At 33.3% G+C, this 19,338-nt stretch overlaps 1 protein-coding gene across 5 annotated transcripts in view; it reads left to right on the top strand.

The window, feature by feature from the left end:
- Positions 1-19,338, top strand: part of DIAPH3 (diaphanous-related formin 3) — a 519,652-nt gene that overhangs the window by 255,564 nt on the left and 244,750 nt on the right. For all 5 annotated transcript variants that reach the window (XM_011990882.1, XM_011990885.1, XM_011990884.1 and 2 more), the window contains 2 exons: positions 8,708-8,802; positions 13,135-13,236. In XM_011990882.1, the coding sequence (XP_011846272.1) occupies positions 8,708-8,802; positions 13,135-13,236 (197 nt within the window). The remainder of the gene's footprint in view (positions 1-8,707; positions 8,803-13,134; positions 13,237-19,338) is intronic.

Here is a 19,338-nt window from a genome sequence, read left to right as displayed (position 1 = left end):
GGAGACTCCATACTGTTTTTTAATAATGGTTTACTACTTTACATTCATACCAAAAGTGTATAAGAATTCCTTTTTCTCAACATCTTTTCTAACACTTGTTATCTTTTGTCTTTTTAAAAACATTTTTGTGGGTACATAGTAGTTTTATGTATTTATGGGGTACATGAGATGTTTGGATTTGGGCATAACAGTAGCATCATGGAGAATGGGATATCTATCCCCAAGCATTTACCCTTTGTGTTACAAACGATCCAATTAAATTCTTCTAGTTATTTTTAAATGCATGATTAAATTATTATTGACTATAATCACTCTGTTGTGCTATCAATTAGTAGGTCTTATTCATTCTTTCAAATTTTTTGTACCCATTAACCATCCTCACCTACATCCCACCACCCCGACTCCCCTACAGCATTTCCCAGCCTGTGGTAACTGTACTTCTACTCTTATCTCCCTGAGTTAAATTATTTTGAGTTTTAGATCCCACAAAGAAGTGAGAACATGTGACGTTTGTCTCTCTCTGCTTGGCTTATTTTACTTAATTTGATGATCTTCAGTTTCGTCTTTGTTGTTGCAAATGAGAGGATCTCATTCTTTTTTATGGCTAAATAATACTCCATTGCATAGTATGTCCCACAGTTTTTTATCCTTTTTTGTCTTTTTGATAATAGCCATTCTAACAGAGGTTTAGGTGGTATCTCATTGTGGTTTTGTTTTGCCTGTCATTGATGATTAGAGACGTTGAACCTGTTTTAAATATACCTGTTGAACATTTGTATGTCTTCTTTTGAGAAATGTGTTTAGGTCTTTTATCCACTTTTTATTTTGGTTAATTGTTTTCTTTTCCTTAAATTGTTTCAGTTCTTTATATATTTTAGATATTAATCCCTTATTAGGTATATTGTTTACAAATATTTCCTCCTATTCTGTAGTTTGTCTGTTCACTCTGTGGATTATATATTTTATGCAGAAGCTTTTTAAGCTTGGTGTAATACTATTTGTCTATTTTTGCCTGTGCTTTTGAGGTGATAGTCAAAATTTTATTATAGAGATCAATGTCCTGGAGCTTTCCCCCTCTTTTCTTCTAGTAGTTTCTTAGTTTTGGTTCTTACGTGTAGTAGTTTCTTAGTCTCTTTTTTCATTTTGAATTTTTTTTTTTGGAATCCATTAACCATCCATCTGCATCTCTCCCCACTCCCCTACTACACTTCCCAGCCTGTGGTAATCATTCCTTCTTCTCTATCTCCCTGAGTTAAATTGTTCTGATTTTTAGATCCTACAAATAAGTGAGAAATTGTGATATTTGCCTTTCTCTGTCTGACTTATTTCACTTAACATAATGATCTCTAATAGTTGGTAGCTGTTGTACATGGAATTTTCTTGATTACTTTTTCAGAAAGTTTGCTATTAGTGTGTAGAAATGGTACTGATTTTTATGTTGATTTTGTGTCCTGAAATTTTACTGAATTTATTTGATCTAACAGTTTGTTGGTGGAGTCTTTATGATTTTTTTTAATTTAAGCTTGTTTTCTGCAAGCAAGTACAGTTTAACTTATTTCTGCCTTTTTTTTTTTCTCTTGCCTAATTGTCCTGGTTAGAACTTCAAGTAATATGTTGAACAGAAGTGGTGAAAGTAGAGATCCTCATCTTCCAGATTTTATAGGAAAAGCTTTTAACTTTTCTCTATTTGTTATGATGATAGCTGTGTGTTTGTCATATATAACACGTATATTTATTGTGTTGTGACAGATTTCTTCTATTCCTAATTTGTTAAAATTTTTTATCATAAAAGAGTGATGAATTCTGTCAAATTATTTTTCTATCTATTGAAATGATTATATGATTTTGTCCTTCATACTGTTAATAGGATGTGTCACATTTATTGATTTACATATTTTGAACCATCCTTGCATCTCCGGAATGAATCCTATTTGATCATGGTGATTGATCTTTAAATTCAGTTTGTTGAGAATTTTTGCTTCAGGGTTAGTGACAAGTAGTTTTCTTCTGTTGCATCCTTGCAGGTTTTGGTGTCGGGGGAATGCCAGCCTTGTGGAGTGAGTTTGGCAGTATTCTGTACTCTTTTATTGTTGTTTTGAATGTTTTCATAAGAATTGGTAATAGTTTTTACTTACATGTTTGATAGAATTAAGCAGCGAATATATTAGATCCTCAGCTTTTCTTTGGTGAGAAACTACTTATTACTGATTTCAGTTTCCTTACTGGTTATTGGTTTATTCAGGTATTCTATTGTTTTATAATTAAATCTTGATAAGTTATAATTTTCTAGGATTTTATCAATTTTTTTTCTAGGTTATCCAATTTATTGATGTATAAGAAATCATTCAAAATAGTCTCATATAATTCTTTTTATTTTTGTAGTGTCAGTTGTAATATCTTTTCATTTATGACTATATTTATTTGAGTCTTCTTAGTCTAAATAAACATTTGATTATTTTGTTTATTTTTCCAAAAATCAACTTTTTGTTTTTTGTTTTCTTTTTTCTTTCTTTTTTTTTTCTTTTTTAGTATTTTCTAGTCTCCATTTCATTTATTTCTGATTGGATCTTTAATACTTTCTTGCTTCTAATAATTTTGGGTTGAGTTTGTCTTGTTTTTCTAATTCCTCCAGGTACAATGTTAGATTGAGATTTTTTTGTTTTTTAAATGTGGATGTTTATTTCTGTAAGCTTCTCACTTAGATCTGCTTTTGCTATATCCCATATATTTTGGTATGTTGTGTTTCCCTTTTCATTTTTCTGAATAAATTTTAAAATTGAAGACTTTTAATTTCTTCATTGACCCATTGGTTATTTAGAAACATGTGGTTTCGTTTTCATGTATTTGAAAAGTTTTTGAATTTTCTTCTGTTATTGATTTCTAGTTTTATTCCATTGTGGCCAGAAAATATACTTGATGTGATTCTAGTCTCCTTAAATTTGTTAAGACTTGTTTTGTGGCGTAACATATGATCTGTCCTGGAGAATGTTCCACGTGCAGTTGAGAGAAGGATGTTTATTCTGATTTTGTTATATGAAATGTTCTGTAAATATTTGTTAGGTCCTTTTGGCCTAGAGCTCATTTTCTATTTAATGTTTTTTGATTTTCTGTCTAGATGATTGTTTTATTCCTGAAAATGAGGTGTTGAAGTCTCCTAATATTATTGTATTGAAATGTATGTCTCCCTGTAGATCTATTTGCTTTGTATATTTAGATTCTTTGGTGTTAGATACATAATATATATATGTACATATACACATATATATACACACATATATATACATATTTTACAAGTGTTACATCCTTTTGCTGAGTTGATCACTTTATTATGTAATATCCTTCTTTGTTTCCTTTTACAGTTTTTGGTTTAAAGTATATTTTATCTGATGTTAATATAGCTACTCCTGTTCTCTCTTGGTTTTCATGTGCATGGAATATCTTTTTCTATCTTTACACTTAGTTTATATGTGTCTTTACAGGTGAAATGAGTCTTCAGTAGTCAGCATATTGTTGTAGTTTTGTTTTGTTTTCATTCAGCCACTGTCTTTTAATTTGAGAATTCAATCCGTTTAGATTCTAGATAATTATTGATAGTGAAGGTCTTATAACTACCATTTTGTTGATTGTTTTCTACTTGTTTTGTAGATCCTTTTTACTTTTTTCCTTTATTACTGTTTTCCTTTCTGGATAAGTGATTATTCTCTAATAGTATGTTTTGATTTTTTGCTTTTGATTTGTAGTGCATTTAGTGTAGATTTTTTGTGGTTATCATGAGGCTAAAATATTTTTTATAGTTAAAACAGTTTATTTGAAACTGATAACCTTGATCACTTATAAAGAAATAAGACTACGTGTTAATTGTACTCTCTCCTTCAATTTTGAATTTTTGATGTCACAATTCACATCTTTCCATATTGAATATTCCTTAACAATTTATTGTAGTTACTGTAAATTTTAATAGTTTTGTCCTCTATTCTCTCTTTTAAAGATATAAGTGATTTTACATACCACCATTACATTATTAGAATATTCAAAATTTGACTATATACTTACTTTTACTGGTGAGTTATACTTTCAGATATTTTTGTATTTCTCATTATCATCCTTTTCTTTCAACTGGAAGAATTTCATTTAGCAATTTTTATAAGACAGTGCTGTTGATTGTGAACTTCCTTAGCTTGTGTTTATCTGGGAAACTCTATCCTTGATTTCTGAAAAATAGATTTTTATGGTACAGTATTCTTAGTTAGAAGTTGTCTTTCTTCAGTACTTTTAATATGTCATCATATTTTCTCCTGGCATGTAAGGTTTCTGTTGAGAAGTCTGCTGTTAGGTATACTGGAACTCTCTTGTTTGCTTTTTTATTATTTTCTCTTGTTGCTTTCTGGATCCCCTCTTTGTCTTTGATCTTTGACAGTTTGATTATAATGTCATGGTAGTATTGGATTCAATCATACTGGACACCTTTTACCTTCTCATATCTGGATATTTATATCTTTTTCCAGGTTTGGAAAGTTTTCTGCTGTTACTTTTTAAAATAAATTTTCTATAGTGTTATCTACTCTCTCAAACCTCAATGACACGTTTTTGCTCTTTAATGCTGTCCCATAAATTTTACGTTTTCTTCATTCCTTTTCATTCATTTTTCTTATTCTCTTACTGTATACGTTTAAATGAATTGTCTTTAAGTTTACAGATTTTTTTTCTTCTGCTTGATCACTTCTACAGTTGATGCTCTCTGTTGAATTTCTCATTTTGTACCTTGTGTATTTTAGCTCTAGTATTTCTGTTTAATTTTTAAAAACTATTTTCTTTGTTAAAAATTACTGTTTTTTTTTCTTGAAGTTCACTGAACTTTCTTTTTTTTTTGATTTTTTATATTATTATTATACTTTAAGTTCTAGGGTACATGTGCATAACGTGCAGGTTTGTTACATATGTATACTTGTGCCATGTTGCTGTGCTGCACCCATCAACTCGTCAGTACCCATCAACTCGTCATTTACATCAGGTATAACTCCCAATGCAATCCCTCCCCACCCCCCCCATGATAGGCCCCGGTGTGTGATGTCCCCCTTCCCGAGTCCAAGTGATCTCATTGTTCAGTTCCCACCTATGAGTGAGAACATGCGGTGTTTGGTTTTCAGTTCTTGCGATAGTTTGCTGAGAATGATGGTTTCCAGCTGCATCCATGTCCCTACAAAGGACATGAACTCATTCTTTTTTATGGCTGCATAGTATTCCATGGTGTATATGTGCCACATTTTCTTAATCCAGTCTGTCACTAATGGACATTTGGGTTGATTCCAAGTCTTTGCTATTGTGAATAGTGCCGCAATGAACATACGTGTGCATGTGTCTTTATAGCAGCATGATTTATAATCCTTTGGGTATATACCCAGTAATGGGATGTCTGGGTCCTATGGTACTTCTAGTTCCAGAACCTTGAGGAATCACCATACTGTTTTCCATAATGGTTGAACTAGTTTACAATCCCACCAACAGTGTAAAAGTGTTCCTATTTCTCCACATCCTCTCCAGCACCTGTTGTTTCCAGACTTTTTAATGATTGCCATTCTAACTGGAGTGAGATTGTATCTCATTGTGGTTTTGATTTGCATTTCTCTGATGGCCAGTGATGATGAGCATTTTTTCCATGTGTCTGTTGGCTGTATGAATGTCTTCTTTTGAGAAATGTCTGTTCATATCCCTTGCCCACTTTTTGATGGGATTTTTTTTTTTCTTGTAAATTTGTTTGAGTTCTTTGTAGGTTCTGGATATTAGCCCTTTGTCAGATGAGAAGATTGCAAAAATTTTCTCCCATTCTGTAGGTTGCTTGTTCACTCTGATGGTATTTTCTTTTGCTGTGCAGAAGCTCTTTAGTTTAATTAGATCCCATTGGTCAATTTTGGCTTTTGTTGCCGTTGCTTTTGATGTTTTAAACATGAAGTCCTTGCCCATGTGTATGTCCTGAATGCTAGGTATTACCTAGGTTTTCTTCTAGGGTTTTTATAGTATTAGGTCTAACATTTAACATTTTTTTTTTTAATATTTTCTTGAAGTTCACTGAACTTTCTTAAACTACAGCTTTGAATTCCTTGCCAGATAGTTCATACATGTTGGTCTCTAGTGTGCATCACTGGCAGCTTATTTTGTCCCTTTGGTGATGTCATGTTTCCCTGATTGTCTTTTTGCATTGTGGTCAAGTGTTGCTGTCTACACGTTAAAGAAGTAGATATTTATTCCATTCTTCTCAGTTTGACTTTATTTTAGGTCATCGTTCAACAGTAAGTCTGTCTAGGGTTTCTGAGTAGACCATCTGGTATGGACTGCTGTTATTGGTGCAGTGCTAGGGAGTGCCCTAAGCCTAGAAGTGCTTTGGGTGCTGCAGCCCAGGCTGGAAAATTTTGGGCTCCCACAGCTGACCTAGCATCAGGCTTACTTTCATGGTTCCTAATGCTGTTGCAGTCCTGGGTGGTTCCTGAATCCCACGGCTGCTGTTGCCTGCTTGCCACTAAGTATTTTCTGTAAAGGAAGGTCGCTGCAGTCATCTGTCGGTGATATGGGCCAGAACTCGAGTTTTTCTCAAAGGACCATTGGATTCCTGTCTGGTACCAGTGTCAGTTTAGATGCTTAGATTGCAGGTACCTGTCAGGAATCAGAGTCCATGAGCATTTTATAGTGGTAGATTTGTTGTTAAGCACAAAGGCAAATTTATATGTTCACTTCCCTCTCTATTTTTCAAGTAGACAGTATCTTTTTTTTTTTGCTCTACTGCCTGACGTTGGGGGAGGGATTGATATGGGTAATGTAAAACATTCTTTACATCATCAATGTTTCTTTTTTAGTATTAGTCTATAGCAGGTACTATGATTTTTTGCTTGTTTTCTCTCTTTTGAACGTATTTTCTTTCACATATGGCTAGTTCAAATTGATGTTTCTGTGAGGGTGGAGAATTACTGGAGAGCCCTACTTCACCATCTTCAGTGATTATATTTTTTGCATGTTCTATTGTCTGCTATGGAGTTATCTTTTGTAATTTTACAAATCTCTACTACTTTTTTTTTTTTTTTTGAGACAGAGTCTAACTGTATCACCCAGGCTGGAGTGCAGTGGCTCAATCTTGGTTCACTGCAACCTCTACTTCTTGGGTTCAAGCGATACTCCTGCCTCAGCCTCACGAGTAGCAGGGACTACAGGTGCATGCCACCACGCCTGGCTAATTTTTTGTATTTTTAGTAGAGACGGAGTTTCCCTGTGTTAGCCAAGATGGTCTTGATCTCCTGACCTCGTGATCCGCCTGCCTCTGCCTCCCAAAGTGCTGGGATTACAGGCGTGAGCCACCACGCCTGGCCAAATCTCTGTTTACTCTTATACCATTTATATATTTTATCTTGTTCTTGGGATATTAAGGATTATAGACATCTGTGAGTTTTATCATAATTATTTCATATTTAAGACTTCTTGGGTTCAGAACTGTGTGTATTGGTGATATGAACAGATGGTGCCCTTGTTAACCTGTAGGTAGTACATGATAGTCTCACAAGTCAGGAATACAACCTCAATACAGAAAAGAAGCTGATCCTGTTTCCTGAGTTTTATAAAAAATAGTCATCCTTTGATATCAGAGGGATTGGTTCCAGGACTCCCGATGAATACCAAAATCCACAGATGCTCAAGTTCCTTATAGTCAGCTTTTATATCTGTGGTTTCTGTATCGTTAGATTTAACCTACTGTGGATTGAATTTGATCCACAGTTGGTCAGATTTGTGAATGTGGAACCCACAGATATGAGGTGTTGAACATAGTGTCTTTATCTAGAAATACACATACTAGATGACATAGACATTCATTAAATAAAAAAGAAAAATAATAGGCTATTGATTTGCAGGTGCTGAGTATGGTTAAGAAGTGACATCTTGAATGTAGAAACATAATAGTAGAATAAGGGGTGAACTAGCAAAAGCATTGTATCTGTTGCTGTGAAAATATCCTTCTACTTCAGTAACTTTTGAGAAAATCATTATAATAGTTAATATAAGAGGCATCAAGAAAGATGTAAATAATGTTTAGAATTCTCAGTAATAACATATTATACTATCTATTACATTTGGATAGTTTTCAATGAGAATTTGTTTTCTAAAATTGGATATTTTAAGCTTTGGTTACATGTAAGATTTCTCTAGCATACTGTTTACAATGTTTCTGAATAGTGAAGTGCTACTATTACTTGTAAAAGTGTTAATGTACTGCTTAGCAGTTTTCTTAAAATACTTTTTGCTGAACTCTTTTCTAAGGCTAGAAGAGATACAAGCAAATAACACCTATGTTTAGACAAATATTACATGCACCTATTGTGGTTTTCTCATTATTTTCATTACAATGTGATGTTTTTATTGTGTACCTTATTTCATTTTTTGTTATCACATGAAAACTGGCATCATTCTTATGGTAGGTAAATAACTGAGCATTTAAAAATCAACCTTGGATCCAGTGCAATAATACAGGACTGTTGTTTAAACACTAGTTTTAAAACTAGAGAAGAGTATAAAATGTGGTAATGGAAGTTTCCCCCATAATAATTATATTAAATGTTTGAATTCTCTTGTTTTCTGAATTTATTTTTGATTTTATAAATAGAACTACATCTGAAATACTTTTTTAAACCTTATTCATTATAAACCTTTCTCTCTTTCTCCCTCTTAGCAATCTTCCTGAGCTCTTTTCGGGTGCCATATGAGGAAATCAGAATGATGATATTGGAGGTAGATGAAACACGGTTGGCAGAGTCTATGATTCAGGTAAACAAACAGGCACAGCTTAAATTTCAATATTTCATTGCAAGCTTCTCATTAAATAGAAATCTGTAAGTGAAGCAAAATTCTTCACCCAAATCATTCAACTGGAAAATCATTGCTGCATAATTAGTTTTAGCATAACTTCTGCATTGCCAGGAGAGAAAGCTGCATCTTCTCTTAACTGCTCATGAAATATAATGGTATCAAATGATTGCATTTTAAGTATTTTAAGTTATTGTTTCTGAAAGGCAAATTGTTTAATTTTATGTTTTTATTTTTGTTATACTTTAGATTATTAATGTGTTACTTAAAATTTGTTTCTATAGCCCTTTTAGAATGTGTTTTTCTTTGGCTTATGAAGATATTATTATACGGTTTAGAAGATCGAGGGAGTTTTCATTTATAGTTACCTTTACTAACAATTCTTCTTTGAGTCATTTGGGCTACTATGGGTATTAGAGATTGTTTACATAGTATTTTGAATTTATTCAGAAGGCTAGAAGATTTTCGTTAATGATTTTTATTCATAGTATTTTCAAATGAATGCTAGCATCATGTTGAAGTTATTGCTGAGTTCCACATAAGAAATCAATAATGTATATCTTGATAAAATTTAAAGTTGGAGAATCAAAACACAAATTATATAGTGAGAGATTATCTTCAGCTTACCATCTTTTGTTCTGATATCGGATATATTTAGGAAAATGATTACTTAGCAATAAAAAGAAACCAAATACTTGTTAGTGCCAACAAGCAATTAAAATTATTTTGAACATTTTAACTAATCAATAAATTATATCTTTGGAAGTTGTTCTAAGTTTTGCCTTTCCTATCTTGTCTTCTAAATGTAGTGGTCATAATTTCACTAGTGATTTGTGCTGTGAGTCTCTGAGACTAATAAACTACCTGATTCAGCTGCTCTTATTTAAGCATTTTTTTCTCTTTCACTTTCTTTTTACTGGATTTTCATCTTCCTTCATGTTGATTATGTGTGTGCCTTCTTGCTGGGAATAGATTCCAACTTCCTTAAATAAAATTTTTCTACTTAATACTTGTTTGTATTTCTTATAATGAATTAGTTAAATATTTACAGAGTAGCTTTTAGCTTGATTACATGAATGTTTTAAATGAACATGTCGTTTTGTTATATAATAGAAAAGAGATGATTTGCTTTTTAAAATTCATGTCCAAAGTACATTCAGCTCCATATATTTTGTAACGTATTAGTTTTTTATTGGTACTGTAACAATTCACCAAAAACTTATTTGCTTAAAATAATACAAATTTATTATCTTACATTCCTGTAAAACAGAAGTCTGATATTGGTCTTACTATGCTAACATCAAAGTACTGGCAGAATGGCCTGTGTTTCTTTTTGTAGGTTCTAGGGAAGAATCTGTTTGTATTTCCAGCTTCTCATGGTTGTTCATACTCCATGGCTAATAGAACCATTCCTTCATCTTCCAAGCCAGCAATCTTGCATTCCTCGATTCCTTTGTCTCACAGTCACATCTCCCTCCAGCTCTATTGTTTTTCTCTCTTCTACTTTTAAGAACTTTTTGATTACATTGGGTACATCCAAATAATTCAGGATAACCACTCTAAGATCAGCTGATAGCAACTTTAATTCCATCTATAACCTAAATTCCCTTTGCCATGTAACTTAATATTTTCATAGGTGTTGGTGATTAGTCATGTACATCTTTAGGAATGGATGTCATTATTGTGCCTATCATACTTTCTAAATATAAAACCAGCCTTGGATATTTCTAAAATGTAAAAATTTATTTTGAACATATATAAGGTTTTAATATATTCATTAAAAAGTAAAAATTTCTTGCTATTTGAACTCTTAATTTTAAAAGTATAGTCCTCATTTTAATGTGAAGAACTTCCTATTTGACCAGGGCACGGAAACAGAGCTTTATGTTACAATAATCATGATTTTGGTTCTTTGTGTTCACTGTGATGGTTATATTTTGACATATTTAGTTATTTATTCATATATATGTACAGGTCAGCAGTATGTCATTGTTTTGCCATTTTTCATGCCACTTTTCCACATCATTTCTTACCCATTTACCTTTGTTTGTCACACCAGTCATTTATTAATTCATTTTGCAAATAGTTTATTTTATGCACCATATTCAGGGCATTGTATTAGGCTCAATAATTTTTATTTTTTATTACCTTTGTTTCTTTTTGAGACAGAATGAGACTCTGTCACCGAGGCTGGAGTGCAATGGTGTGATCTCAGCTCAGTGCAACCTCCGCCTCCCGGGTTCAAGCTCTTCTTCTGCTTCAGCCTCCTGAGTAGCTGGGATTTCAGGCGCCCGCCACCATGCGCAGCTAATTTTTGTATTTTTAGTAGAAATGGGGTTTCACCAGGTTGGCCAGGCTGGTTTTGAGCTCTTGATCTCAAGTGATCTGCCCACCTTGACCTCTCAAAGTGCTGGATTACAGGCGTGAGCCGCAGCACCCGGCTGTATGTTAGGCTCAATAAGAATTAGACTTGATCTTCTTGGAATTTATGATTTGGCAAGGGAAATGATATTTACATACATAATTGTAAAGCAAGGAAAGCAAAGTTTTAAGATTGGTTTAGACTTATAGAATATGTTGAGGGCATATGCTTTGTGAGTGTACATGTGGAGGCAAGGGTACGTAAAGGTTGAATAAGTATAGATGTAGAATAGAGCAGAGGAGTTGCATGAAAAATGTAGTGAGAGGCAATTGTTTTGGCAGTAATAATACTGTGGGCTGTGAGGGAAGCTGGGCATGTGTGCATATCTGTGCAGAATTTAGCTGAACAAGAGCTTAAGATTTGCAAAGGATATGGGGCATTTGTAAGGGGAGAAACAAAGGGAGATTGCGACCATGCACTTAAAATCACAATGGTATTTTTATGTTAGAATATAAAATTAATGAAGTGAAAAAATTAAAAAAGTTTGGATTAAAGATGAAAATCTAATTATGAGATATTCAGGGGGATTTGATTGTCATCTAAAAGGATGCTAAAGAAATTCAGAAGCCTGAAGTAATAAAATCTAACTCACAATCCAGCTGTCAACTAGAATGGGTCAAAAGAAAATATAAATAACCATGTCTTTTGGTCTCAAGGAATTACACTAAGAGAAATTTCTGTTTATGCGGGGAAATCGTATACTTTTATTTTTATTCAATTTGATATTATTAATAGTGAATACTTGTCTAGGGATGATCTTAAAATGCCACCTTTTTTTTGTTTTGTTTTTGGCCAGTTAACCAAGTTTTTGTCCAAAGGTACACAGTGAGTCAATAACTTATTCTTTGATCTAATTGCTTTTGATGTATAACATTCTCTAACAGTATTTTTAACTAATAACACCTTTGGGGAATTTCTCCCCATAAATCTATATAGCATGATTTAGGCTTAATTATAGTTTGTATTCGACTTTGGGCTTGTACAGAATTTACTTATGCTGTAATTTGGAATTGTGAGCACCAACCACTCTTTTTTATCTTATTTTTAATATCAATGCACTAACTTCTTGTAACACTATTATAGTTGACTGTATTTTGATACAGAGGATCTATATAGACTTTGTCCAAGGGATTGTTTAATCATTTAAGTTCTATCAGGAAGACATAGTCTTGTGTATTCCTTTAATCGTTCTTCAAGTAGTTCCGTTGTTGAAGTGTGTGGCTTACTTAAGTTTCTAAAGGACCTCTACATGCCTTTTATCTGCAAGGTATATCAATCATCATGTGTCTTCAACACCTTTTAAAATTTCTTTCACATCAGAAAAGTTACTTTGTTTTAGAGACATCTTCAGTTTTTAATATTAAAACTGTAATCCTATTAGTAAATCTTACAAGCACTGCCATTAAAATTCCCTTGATTTCTATTCTATCCCTTCCCATGCCTTTTTGTAACAATATGATGATTTCTTTTATACCCCTGAGTGAAGTGTTAAAATATGTTTGGCTTTGCCTGAAACTTCTGACATTTAATTCCCTAAAGCTGAAATGTAATGGATCACATTCATCCAGGTGAGAAAGCTGTTCCTTTGGTATAGGTTGAGTTCTCTTTCTCAATTATATAGCTAATCAAATAAACATTCAGTTTCAGTAGTGCTTGATTTGAATATATAATAACTCCAGGATAGAGAAATGGAAAATTGACTGTTTTCAAGATGCAGGGAATTTTCCTTAAGGCTTATTAGGAGGGAGGTTACCTAGAAATAAAACTGAAGATTAACTTCACTGGTTTTCTTTCAGTAGTTTTTAAATTATATTTTTAAAATTCAAGAAGTACATTTAGTGAAGATCTTTCCTTCTGGTTTTAATTTTTAGAACTTAATAAAGCATCTTCCTGATCAAGAGCAATTAAATTCATTGTCTCAGTTCAAGAGTGAATATAACAACTTATGTGAACCTGAGCAGTTTGCTGTCGTGGTAAGTACCGAGTCTCAGGGAGGATTTTTATACTGTGCCAAACAAGAGAACCTGTCAAGTGTTTTTATATCGCCAAATGTAAAAAAGCATGTAAGCAATCACCTACATTTCATATCCATCTTACTTTTTTTTAACTTAAGGTTATTCATGTGAAATTATCTTGATTTAAAATATACATTGAAACTCTGGCATTAAGTGAAGTCCAAAGGGCTTTTGAGAAGTGTATGTATAATTTCTTTTGCTCTCTATTTAATGTCAAAATGTAAAATAAAACTGTACTTCTTATGAATAGAGAGGTATATTTGTGATTTATTCTAGAGCTATGTATTCCAACATATTGCAAGAGTAGCTTCAGTTTCTCTTTCTGATCACTTACTTGAATTCAACTCATAGTAGACTGAAATTATAAATATAGCCTCTTTCTTAGCAATGAAGATGAAAAATGAATTCACTTTAGAAAATCTTTGAGGTACCTTGATAATCATCTTGTTTCAGCCTTTTATTTATAGAAGCTGGAATCTAAAGTGGTGAAAAAGAATTTCCAATGGCATATATTAGCTGTATTGCAACTTAAAATTTTAAGATTTTTATCAAGATTTCTTTTCTGTGCTTTTTTATCCTACCGTCAAATTATTATTTTTAGGTTGGTTACACTTTGTCATTATAACAATATTATAGTGTTGTTTCTCTAGTAAGATTATTTTTCCCCTTTCATCTTCAGTTATATTAATAATCTCCAGGAATTTTGTTTGACAGAATTTTAAAAGTTCAGGTTGATTTACTTAATAGCTGTGCCTGCACCTCATATTTGGCATGTTGTAGACATTTGCTTTTAAATTCCTTCCTATCTCTTCATAAACACACTCTACTCCTCGCTACCACCAAAGTTAAAAAAAAAAAACTCCAAATAGAACACAAAAGGAAAAAGCATGATTTTCCTTATTCACAGTCTATTTTTCTTTTTTTAATACTTGAGAGAGAATCTTGCTCTATCACCCAGGCTGGAGTGCAAGTGATGCGATCTCGACTCACCACAACCTGCGCATCCCGGGTTCAAGTGATTCTCCTGCCTTAGCCTCCTGAGTAGCTGGGACTACAGGTGCCAACCACTACACACAGCTATTTTTTTGTGTTTTTAGTAGAGACAGGGTTTCAACACATTGGCCAGGCTGGTCTCGAACTCCTGACCTCAGGTGATCCACCTGCCTCTGCTTCTCAAAGTTCTGGGATTACAGATGTGAACCACCCTGCCGGGCCTGTTCTAAAACTTTTAAACTCATTGTCTTTAAGAAAACAAAAAAAGTTTTTGCTTTTTAATCCAATTCTTGAGGGTATTCTCTTCCCTGCCTGCTCTTTTTCTGTCTCCTTTTTTCTGTATTTCCTTGCTTGCTTTCTTTTCTATTATCTGGTCAGTTTGTCTATTTGACACTCTATTTGCCATGTCTTCCATATGAGAATAGGTGGATAAGGGAGAATTTGCATTACATTTTAACCACAGACTATTTAGAGTATTTGTTTTTACCTATGTTTTGACACTTGAATTAAAATAATATGTTAAATTACAATTTTGAAATATTTCCCATATACATTAAATCTGATACCATGCAGGGTTATATGAAAATGCCTATCTAACAAGTAGCTTTTTTTTTTTTTTTTTTTTTTTTGTCGGAGTCTCGCTTTGTTGCCCAGGCTGGAGTGCAGTGGCCGGATCTCAGCTCACTGCAAGCTCCGCCTCCCGAGTTTACGTCATTCTCCTGCCTCAGCCTCCCGAGTAGCTGGGACTACAGGCGTCCGCCACGTCGCCCGGCTAGTTTTTTGTGTTTTTTAGTAGAGACGGGGTTTCACCATGTTAACCAGGATGGTCTCGATCTCCTGACCTCGTGATCCCCCCGTCTCGGCCTCCCAAAGTGCTGAGATTACAGGCTTGAGCCACCGCGCCCGGCCACAAGTAGCTTTTTATGTTGCCTATCATTATAGTAAAGATTTATAACTACTGTGTTCTAGTGATTCAAGAAGACTGCTCAAATTTGCAGATATTTTCAATTTACTTAAAATCGCCATGTTATGCCTTGTTTAGAGTTCACATCAAAGAGCTTTGATTTACAAAGAGTGTACTTTTAGGTATCAGCAGTTAAAACAAATGTATTCCCAGATACCAATGCTAAAGGTAATAGTTTTGATTTTAAGATGGGAATGGACCACTTCCCTTTCAGGACATGTCAACTCAAACTTGATCTGGAATCTACACATTCCATGCTGGGTCTTACCTGAGTGCCATTGGAATATAATTTGGAAAGAGTAATGGTGTTGAAAAACATCCTCTATAAGCAGTATAAACAATGCTTTAGTCACCTATTGATTATGACAATATACTCTTGAACAAATTGTTTTAAGTTCTGGTTTCTGTGGTACTAATATTTTAAAAGGTAATTGTATTGGTGGAAAAATCAGACTGAAAGTTGAGGAACAAAATGAAATATTTTTGTTTTGTTCTATTTTTTGTCAAGTAGTAATGTTCTTAGATTTTACCTTTTTCCATTTCTATTTTTCACCATTTCCAATTTGGCTCCCACTACTTCTCAACTTCTGCTCTCCAAAAAGAAGTGGAAACCTGCTTAAAGATCCAAACAATCCTTGGTAATTAACTACCCCCCGCCCCCGCCAAAAAAAAAAAAAAAACTGGACAAAGAGTGTTAGACAGTCTGGAATGTCTGAAATTTTCTGTACTCCTTTCTAGATTAAAAACTTTTGCTAACTTACTAAACAATGATGTGTTTTCAGTTTATCAACATTGTATCAGTAATACAGTAATTTGATGATTTTAAGAAATTGATTATAATTACCATATATATTTCTGTAAGTCTTCCATAATATTATTTCATTTTAAAAGTAATAAACTTTTTGAAGTGTTTGTATAAAAAATGGGCAATTAACTTGAAGTGAACTAAACTCCAGATTATCTATAAGACATCCTTGCCTTAAAAACATGTTTACTTCTTGATTTAGCCTAGATTTAAAGTATGTTAGAAATGTACTAATCATTTTTACCTCAGAAGTCATCACACAGTTAGAAATAAGAAAAAGTCAAGAGTTTGGGTTAACGTTAGTGCTTTCCCAGCTCCAAATAGGACCAAAGCTTGACTTTTCATTTGTTTTTCACTGAATAAAAATTAACTCTTAACTCTTTCATGTTTAAGTTCCATAGACTGATGTTGTGATTTCTAGCAATTTCATTTGAACAAAAATTAGTTAAAATTCTACAATTTTTACTTGCCACTAAGTTTGTTTTCTTTTATCCAGTTATGTGAATTCATTAATTTGATTTACATTAATTACAAATTTTTCTGAAAGGTTGTGTTTATTTAAACTGTCACCCAAACTTGAGACAGTAGATTAAATTCAGTCAAGTTGCTTGCATTATATAATGAACTTTAATTCTCCATAAGAATTAGTTAAAAAACATAAGGTGTAGCTCCACCGGGACATTGATGTTTATTTATGTTATTTTCTTTTTGATAGGCAGGGTGTAAAAGTAACACATCTAAAATATTAGTAGCCAATGTCCATTAAGGTCAATTAGCATATATAGTTTGTATACTGGAAATGTCTTACTTTTTTTTTTTTTTTTTTGTGATACGGAGTCTAGCTCTGTCATCAGGCTGGAGTGCAGTGGTGTGATCTTGGCTCACTGCAACCTCTGCCTCCTGGGTTCAAGTGATTCTCCTGCCTCAGCTACCCTAGTAGCTGGAACTACAGATGCACACCACCAAGCCCAGCTAATTTTTTTTGTATTTTTAGTAGACATGGGGTTTCACTATGTTGGCCAGGATGATCTTAATCTCTTGACCTTGTGATCCACCCACCTCGGTCTCCCAAGGTGCTGGGTTTACAGGTGTGAACCACTGTGCCCGGCCATATGTCTTACTTTTATCATGTATTACTTAGATACAGTTTTCTGGGGCTCTATATCCTATAGAGTATGGTATACAAATTTACTATGGGAACTATTATGTCAATTTCTATTAACTTGTATATCCTTGAAACTTTTGACCACTAAACCATGTAATATTCTTTTTTTCATGTTTTCTGTAATATAGACTTTATGTTCATATTTATGTCTCTGTTGAAATTGGAAGCAAAATTATTTAATGCTGATATTACCTCTCTTTCTGGTTAAGAGTCTTAAATGTATATGTAGTAGACATGGATACTTTTTGTGGTACTCAGTTCTTAGTCGTTCATCTGTCACTTATATAGTAATTCAGAAACTTAAGTTACCTTCTAAAACTGATCTCCTTGTGGTTCTTGTGACTGGCCATGCACTCATTTGATCAGGATAGCTCTCAAGGTGTTCTAGCACTGATCATCCATGTGTGGGGTGAAGTAGTGCTGGTGACATGTGGTCGTAGGTTGACTTGTACCTGTTAGGATTGAAATCCAGTTGTATGATTTCAAGGCCTTAGAGGTTAATTATATTATTGACTTTTTTTTTGTATATGATCATATATTTATTTGTCCTATGTTTTCTAGGAGATTTTGGTATATGAAAAGTAACACATCAAAAATCCAATAACTCTCATTTAATGCTAAAAGACTAAGGATCCTGGCCAAATGGTGTTTTAGAGGAGTGCACTGAGAGGTGGTCTATCTCATGTAGTGGCTTGTAATGAATAAGGCCATTTACATGCTGTTTTTGTTTGTTTAGGTTCTGGGCAGAGGACAGTGAATACTGACTAATGTGCTTAATTTGAAATATTCTTTTCCCTGGACAGTCCAGGACAAAATTTTCTTATGGAGAAATTGATTTATATTTGAGAGGCAATAGCCTTCTCTTTTACTCAGCTTAATTTTCTATCACTAGATTAACAAATGAAAATATACTTTGTCATTAATTGGAGTCATTGCTTGTGTCTCTTCTTGGATTCTTTCCATCCCTGTTTATACCCAACACCTTCTCGTCCATCTTTCCAAAATATTACCTACTTACCAAAGGTTGGTTCCGGTGGAGTAGAGCCTGACTTTAGTTGTATGACTACATTTCTTGTATTTGTAGGCTTTCTTTGATCAATAAGCTATTAGGTAAAATCACTGTGCTCACAGTGGCATGATTTAACTGTGAGAAATGATTTATGTAAATATACAGTGGGATCAGAAGATTAGCTGAAGTTTGGAAAGAGGCCTAAAAATTTGCAGTTGAAGCTTGGTGTACTAGACTTTCTTTGATTAAAAATTCTAGGTTTTTGAGTATTTGTCTCCGCGTTATTTAATTCTGTTAAGCTTCCTGTTCTTCAAAGAAATCAAACATAGGAAGATTGAATCGAACAGATGTCTTGTTTGTGTGCTGTATTTTGATCTACCACCATTTGGTGTCACTGTAGGGCAGGGCTTTTAAACTTTGTGCAGCTGAGGCCTTTTTAATGAAAAATATTGTAGGAAGTTCATGCGTATCTCCCTGCATTAAAAATCCCTTACTTTAAAATACATCATATATTCTTGTTGTAAAACATTCAAATAACATAAAAATATCGAATACAACGTAGATATCCACTGTATCCCACTGCCTCATTTCATTCCACACAAATGATCATTTTTAACAATCTGTTGGACTTCTAATTCCATTTCTATGTATTTACCAATGTGTGCATGTTCATATGAACATTAAAAAAAATCCATTGTTCTGAAACTTTTTGGCTGTGTCATATGTTTTGAATATGTTTTTCATGTTGTACTGTTTTTAAATTCTTGCATTGTATTTCATAGCCCGTATTATGATTTTTCCTTTTAATCATTTTCTTAATGAAGGACACTTACTTGTAGTTTCCCTCCCTGCCTTAGGTTTTTAAAAAAATAATTCTGTATGCATCTTTATATATGTATTTGAAGGCAGTGCATTAGTATTGCACATGGTCTGGGTTTAAATCCTAGCTGTACCACTTCCTAGCTATACAATCTTTGGAAGTTACTCATTTTTTCGTATCTCTGTTTTCTTATTTATGAAGTAGGACTATTTTAGTTTCCTGTTGCTGCTATAACCAATTAACCACAAACTTAGTGACTTAAAACAACACAAGTTTATGATCTTACAATTCTGGACATCGGTAG

Source organism: Mandrillus leucophaeus, unplaced genomic scaffold (assembly GCF_000951045.1).
Source record: "Mandrillus leucophaeus isolate KB7577 unplaced genomic scaffold, Mleu.le_1.0 Scaffold387, whole genome shotgun sequence".
Taxonomy (NCBI): Eukaryota; Metazoa; Chordata; class Mammalia; order Primates; family Cercopithecidae; genus Mandrillus; species Mandrillus leucophaeus.
This window is presented reverse-complemented; position numbering and strand designations above follow the sequence as displayed.